The 7,131-nt window shown below is 45.8% G+C and overlaps 2 protein-coding genes across 2 annotated transcripts in view; both read right to left on the bottom strand.

The window, feature by feature from the left end:
• Positions 1-2,087, bottom strand: part of LOC100546859 (extracellular tyrosine-protein kinase PKDCC-like) — a 9,109-nt gene extending 7,022 nt beyond the window's left edge. Inside the window, exon 1 of the mRNA XM_010712035.2 lies at positions 1,952-2,087. Coding sequence (XP_010710337.1) covers positions 1,952-2,087 — 136 coding nt within the window. The remainder of the gene's footprint in view (positions 1-1,951) is intronic.
• Positions 2,088-2,542: 455 nt separating this feature from the next.
• LOC100546708 (cholesterol 24-hydroxylase) overlaps positions 2,543-7,131 on the bottom strand; it is a 14,991-nt gene continuing 10,402 nt past the window's right edge. Inside the window, exons 12-15 of the mRNA XM_019615871.1 lie at positions 5,703-5,813; positions 5,351-5,439; positions 4,496-4,562; positions 2,543-4,050 (exon numbers count right to left, since the gene is read on the bottom strand). Of these exons, the coding sequence (XP_019471416.1) occupies positions 3,889-4,050; positions 4,496-4,562; positions 5,351-5,439; positions 5,703-5,813 (429 nt within the window). The 3' untranslated portion in view covers positions 2,543-3,888. The remainder of the gene's footprint in view (positions 4,051-4,495; positions 4,563-5,350; positions 5,440-5,702; positions 5,814-7,131) is intronic.

Raw genomic sequence — 7,131 nt, 5'->3', positions numbered from 1 at the left:
GGGCAGAGCGGCAGGGGGCAGCGCAGCCGCGCAGCGCCGTGCCAGCCGGCTTAGCTGTAGGGAGCGGGGGAGTTTTAGGTCTGAATGCCATCCCCCTGCTGACGGTACCGCAGGGCGCGGCTCGGAGAGGTAAAGCTTAAGCAGTAAGAAGTGAGATAGAAGTATCCGGACAGGTTTTTAATAAAAGCAGGTACCGGCTGTCGCTTCTTAGGATAAAGTCAATCTGGTTGAAACAGCACAATGCTGGCTAAAGCGTGGGTTTCTAACTGTTTGCAAGACAAACAGAAATTAAAAAATGCCCCTCTCCACCCAAAGCAGCCAATCCAGGCACAAAGCACGGTGCTGGCTTGTAGGGATCAGTGGTGACACACTCAGCTCAGCACCGCGTTAGTGATGTGAAGAAGAGAGCTCTCTTGCGTCGCTGAGTTTGCACGAAGGAAGCAGGACAGGATGGGATGGGATGGGTTGTGATAGGATGGGATGTCGGGGGATAGGATGGGATGGGATAGGATGGGATAGGATGAGATGGAATGGCACGGGATGGAATGGATTGGAATGGGAGATGCAACACGATGCAATGTGATGCAGTGCCATGGGATGTGATGCTGTGGGATGGGATGTGAAGGGATGCAGTGGAATGGGATGAGGTGAGATGGTACGGCATGGGATCCTATGGAATAAAATATGATGCCATGCAATGGAATGAGAAGGGACGCCAAAGAATGCCAGGGGATACCTGTCTCTCACTGGAGAAACATGCAGGAGTGGATATGAGCAGCAGCACCACAGTGGAATGGAGATCAAAGCTGGAAATCTTCAGGAAATGTACAGCTGAGAGCATGGGGAGGGCAGGCAGAGCCCGCAGCCCCCCAGTGCGCACCGCTTGCTCATCCTACGAAACCCGTGTAAAATGATCCAGAAACACTCTGTCCTTCTCTGCCTATCCAGGCACGGATCAGTTACAGTCTGATCCCAAGGCAACTCCTCTGGTAGTTGAGTTTCCTTTGTTGCTTTTTTAGCCTTAACGGCTCTTTAATTACCGTCCTTATTTTCAAATCAAGTGTACTTCTGTGTCCTATTAATGAATATTCATTGTCGCTGCAGAGTGCTTACATGCATTTTTACCAATGTTTCCAAGGGAATAGATGCTAGCTGAATGCAGTATTATTTAATTTCAGCTAGTCCTCAGCACCATAACAGTATCAAGATCTATTAGAGAAGACTCACAGACAGTAATAATGACCGATTATTCATTTGTTTTATGTTAGCACTTAGGGGTTCCTGCCAAGACCACAGCTCTGTGGTCTGAGACTCCTCGTGTTCAGGGGTGCAGTCTTATGTGGGAAGGAGGGCACTACAGGAAGCTTTCTAGTCTCCTGGTTTTGACCTCTTTATGTCATTTTATTTTCAGTTTTCTGAGCTCACAATAACTGCTGCATTCACAGCAAGAACCTGAGATCACAGGGAATGAAATGGAGCGCTGGGTTCGCTCAACCCCAGTGTCACCTGGTAGCCTAAAGGCTGCCACAAGGCAGTGATCAATGACAAGACATGTCATCGGGGTCCTGCCAAGTGAGATCAAAGCAGTGCGGGCAGCGAGATGGAGAAACCTGCTGGTTTCCATGAGCAGGTTTCCTACTGAGATGCTGTGGTGGGCATGCAGTGATTGAATCCCAAGAGAGTCTAGGCAGTGGCCTTTTCCCCACTTCTCCTCTTACTTGTGTGCCACACTAAAAGGGGTAAGATCAAGATCCTGGGTTAGCATAAAAAGCTGGGAAGAAATCCTAAGGGAAACTCCTCACACACATGAAAGCTCTGGGCAACAATCCAAAAGGGTAGGCAGAGCTTACAATTCTGATCAAAGAAACCCGCAGCTGCCATCCGTCAGAACATGGGGAAGGCTCAGGAACTGCAAGAATTTGGGAATATATCTTGCCGCAGGTGCCCTCACCTGGGCTCCTGGCTGGGATCCTGCGCATCTGGGAGAGGGAGCAGAGAGAAACTGTCCTCTGCAGCGCGCACGAAGCTGCAGCCCTGGGTCTCTCCAGAACCTCAAGACTGAGGAGTACCGCTGCTGCTCGATGCATCGCCGATGAGAGCTTGCCATCTGCTGGAAGGCGATCACATTTACAAGCGACAGTCCTGCAGGAGCTGCTGGCTGGGGGGACGGGGGAAGGCTTGTGGCAGCTGGCTGGTACTGGGGTTTGCTGCAGGGTATTAACACGGTACCACCCCTCGTCCGCCCTGGACGCACCCCATTACGGAGGGAGCAGAAGGGAACGCACGCTTACTGCCCCAACACATTCCAACTCGCTCATCATAAAGCAGAGGCAGCTGCATCCCATGCCAAGCAGTTTGCATGCTGTCAGCAGGATACACCACTCCCCTCCACAACTCCCTCAGGGCCCGCAGCACTGCCAAGATGCATCCCTCCCTCGGACATCTCCAAACCCAGCCCTTTGCACACCCAGCCCCACTGGCATTGCGTATCATGTGCCCTAAAACCCACTCCGAGCAGACACACACATCCAGTGGCAAGTCCTCAGGTTTCCACATCAGGTTTTATTAATCCATAGGAGAATATGAGCAGATTTCCAGCAAAAGGGAGTGCAGAGCTGGTCTATGGGGAACCTAAACCCCTAGCAGTACAAGTGCTAATTACCTCTGGGTAGAAGTAATATTAGTACACTGCACAGCATTGCTGATGTTACCAAAAGCAGCACTGATCTTAATGGCCTGTTATCCCTCTGCTGTTCTGCACGAGGTGATGTGCAATGCAAGCAAACCAAAGTAATCTCTAAGAAGTCACTTTTCTGGTGTGGAACCCAGCACAGAAACTCGACAGTGTACATCCTGAGTTCTCTCTCTCAAAAAAGTGGTAACACCAACAGTGCCAAGGGTCTCAAGTTCCCTTCATCTCATGATAGATTTTATGTCTAAACTCACATTAGGCATCCACGTATTTCTGGATTTTCACAGTATCATTTTTCCCATAGCAGAGCCAGGCTGAAAGCCAGCCCAGAGCAAGCAGTTTTGGGGCAGCTGCAGGATATTCTCTTGCCTTTGGCTCAGGCTGCATACACACACATTTCTTTGAGGCAAGGTCAGTTTAAGCAGCATTTGACTTTAGGCACTCACTTCCAGCCCTGCTGTAGCTATGAGGCAGTCCAGTCCAAGCATTGGAGTAGCTTCACATTGAGCCAGATGGCAAAATGATCCAGGGCAAAATGAACACGAGTCTTCCCCCACAAGAACAGTATTGCCTGGATTCTGAATCTAATGCTCTGACTGCTACTGGAAGTAGAAGAGACTGAGGAAAATGAGGCAGAAGCAACAGAAACAATTAGCGATCACAGTGTCTGATTTTTGTTTCAAATCACTTCTCTCAATCATTTTTCTCATTTAGAGCAGAGATAGGAAAATTATTTTGACCAGGAGAATGGCTCCAAACTTCTTTCCAAGTTCAGTCCTGCGTTCTGTATTTTTTCCATTGTGTAAAAATGAAAATCCACAAACAAGGCGTTACTTAGACCATGTTGTGTTGTAAATAAAATTAGGGAAGCTATCTGCTGGAATCTGACCTTAGGCTTGTGTATTCCCAGGGATACTTCAGTGAGAGGATGTCCTTTGCAACATCTGGTAAGAAAGAATCCCCCAGGAAAACCGAATGCTTTGCAATTCCAGGCATGCTTTCAGCTCAAAGATTTCCAAACATCTCCAGAGCAAATCTCCTGAGGTTTTCTTCAGTAAGTGATGAGGAAGTTAAGAAAGTTTTCTGTCCAGTAATCATCTAAAGGTGCCTGAAAAATCTAACCTCCAATTAGTGGGAAAATCTTCAAAATCTGATGAAACTCAACCACTTTCATTTCATGTTGCCGTTCCTGATGGTTACGCCTTAAAATCCTTAGGAGAGCTCCTTGGCTTTAACTTACACATTACTCCATCTAGTGGCCTAAGGGTTCCTGTGTCCAAGAGTTTAAAACTCTGCCCTGGTACGAGCTGGAATTCAAACCTTTGCAGCAATTTTGCCATCACCACTTTAGCCTCCATCTGTTAGGTAGAAAAACAAACTCATTATCATTGACAGAAAGTATGGATTTGACAGCAGCTGTTGAAATTTAGCATGCTATGCCTTACTGCTTTGTCAATATAGATTTATTTAATAATGGCTGTGAGAATGGCAAGGAAGAACACAGTCAGCTGGGGCTCCCTGGATTTGAAGACAAGTGACAGACACAAAGATCTGTCCTTGTGTTTACAAACAAAGTCTGTTTTGGTGATTCAACCATATTAATGTGATGATTTTGAGCACCAACACTTAGATAAGCTCATAGCACATTTCTGATTGCAAGGTACATACGTCCCATCACAGGCATGCTAGGCACCTTCCCTTTGAAGGGCAGAGGGCTAGTGCACTATCAGCAGGGCCAAAGTATCAGTATACTACGAGCTGGCCCAGGGCTCACTAACAGATCCTCATTACAATTGTGCTCACCTGTGCAAACACCTGCCCAATACAGGAGCGAGGTCCCAGTGAGAATGGAAAATAGGAGTAATATGGCCTAAAAAGAAAAACAATCAAAACTGTCTGACTGCTTTATCATAAAGAAAGATGCAAATACTTCAACTCTACAGCAAGGTAATGGTTGAATGCCACCTCACCTAGCTGAACTGTCAAGACAATCTCCAAATTAAAATTTTTTGGTTCAGAGCCAGCAGAGCTCTGAACAGTGCTGTAAATAGCACTCCGCTGGCTCAGCTCGCAGAGTATTGCTGCACGCAAACTTTATTTCTAAGCCGTATTTCAAGCACTCCCTAAATGCTCCCCAGCCTATCATGAGGATATAACAATCCATCCAACTGCTGCTCCTGCACGCATATCCAAACCACATAAGCAAGGGGCTGTTCGGTCCAGGAGATCAGAATAGCTCTCATCTGAAATAAAGTTCCTGACCCACAAGATAGTTAGATGTAGGGGCTTCAGCACAAACTGTCCTGATACTTCCATCACACTACCATCCATTTCAAGCTTCCTGAGTAAAGGCTGTCATGCATTAAATCCTTGTTTTGCAGTACAGCAAATACTCATCCTGGCTTTGTCGCAGTCTGGTTCTGACCTCAACATAAATATTAAATAACGTGAGCATTGGTCTTTTTTACAAAGTACTGTGTGATCTAATGAACTGTTTAGAAAAGAGAAGTTGTACATTGCTGTCTTCCATTTGCATTTGGATACAGCTTCAGTGTTAACTGTCAGGGAATTGGAAAAGTTTTCCTCTGCTTTCTTCCCCTTTAAGTATTAGATATTAAATATTATATATTTAATGATCTGGAAGTAAAAAAAACTCACTTAGGTGCATCTTTGCTAAATCGGTCTGGATTGAAAGAGAGTGGATCCTTGAAGTACCTTTCCATCCTCCCCATGACATACGTGCTGAACTGTCAAGAAGGTAGATCTGCATTAGTCAGCAGAAACTCAATGAAAATGACTCTTTGCTGTCACAGCTGCAAAAACACAACTATCTTGCACCCCCCTAGGCAAAACTGACCCAGGCTCTCAGTTCATATCTGAGTTCCAACCAAAATTTCACTGAATAGTCAGTAGGAATGGTCGGGGAATATTCTGGACTCTGATACTGTTACACGTGGATCCACTGCAGCAGCTAAATGTTGCTGATGGGGGATGCTGCTGCAAGACTTACAAGTAGTGTTGTGTTTGCAGGAATCCTGACACCTTCAATGACAGCCTCCTTCCCTGTCCAGCGTACTGTCCCTGGGACAGGTGGGTACAGACGCATCGATTCCTTCAGAACCTGTGCCAGCAAGAAACACAAGAGATCAGTTATTTAATACAGGGCAGAAATATGAGTTACTCGTATAGCCTTTCATTCTGGCTAAAGAGGAGCTTTTGGCTTGTAGAACAGATGCTGGTGTACCTTCCTCAGAATCCTGTGGGCAAAATAAATGGCAAAGTCAACTCCTTTACCTTCGGACCTGGTTCTTTCTTATCACTGATATAGGAATTACGTAAATAAAGAAGTGACAAGCACAATGCATTCAGCAGATCTAACACCTAAATTTGGGAAAACAACTAGGTGAATTATCACTGGGAAGGAAATTCAAAGGGAGTATCTGAGAGTGAATGAAGTTCATGCACCCGACGAGCTGTGCTCAGAGCTGCTGCCACCAGCTTCCCACTCTCAGCACCGTGCTCCTGCCCCTACCTTTGTGCTTTATCTGGTGCTCAGGGAGCTGTGCCAGGTCACAGCACCAAAGTGACAAAAAACAACCTGGCTAAGAAAAATGAATAGGAAACAGTGAGGAAAAAAAAGTGAAACGCAACCATTTCTTTTGATGGCATCGAGCTGTAAGAATGGCTTATTTCATGAAAGTGAAGCCCAATTAACAGTGCACATTAGCATTGCATTGCAAATGCAATTAACAGTGGGTATGCAAGAATGAATTAATGAAAAAGAAGCATGGACAAAAGGATTCAAAATTGCTTGAATGACAAGAGAGGAGTCCCATGGTCTCTGATCCTCCACGGACAGACTAGCTCTCTCACTAATGGTTGCTGTGACTTTGCTTGCACAAATCCAAGCTTGCTCTGCTAAATAAACTGTCTGCTTTTGAGAGGCCCTCATGTAATCTGTCTTAACGCTGAAAGGCTTAGATACCTAGTCCTAATTGGAGTGATGTAATTGTGATGACGCTTGGACAAGCCTAGAGAAACCTGCTGATTTCAGTAAGCACACAGTGATGTCTTTTCCTTACAAGAATTGCACTTCTGAATTTATCTGCCACCAAAGCAGAGCAATTTGAGGGACAGGAAATGGCAAACATGAGTCTCAACGGGGCAGTTTAAGAGAAAAGCAATGATAGTAGATTACTAAAATTACAGGGAAATGGAAGCAAGGAAAGTAGTTGCCAGGACTGTCTATTCATCCTCTCCTGAGGGTTACTGGTGTCTCTCATCTTAGTTTAAAAAAGATACTCCACACAAATGCTGGCAAGTAGCCAAGCCCTGGCTTTACAGTTCATTACCAACTTTTTACACACAATTTCTTTTAAGAACCAAACATTTGTTTGGTTCCCCCCCTCCTTCAGTGACTGAAGAAGGTTTAACAACTG

This window comes from Meleagris gallopavo, chromosome 5, assembly GCF_000146605.3.
Source record: "Meleagris gallopavo isolate NT-WF06-2002-E0010 breed Aviagen turkey brand Nicholas breeding stock chromosome 5, Turkey_5.1, whole genome shotgun sequence".
NCBI classification, from domain to species: domain Eukaryota; kingdom Metazoa; phylum Chordata; class Aves; order Galliformes; family Phasianidae; genus Meleagris; species Meleagris gallopavo.
The sequence above is the reverse complement of the archived record's forward strand: the minus strand, read 5'-3'. Positions and strand labels throughout refer to the sequence as shown.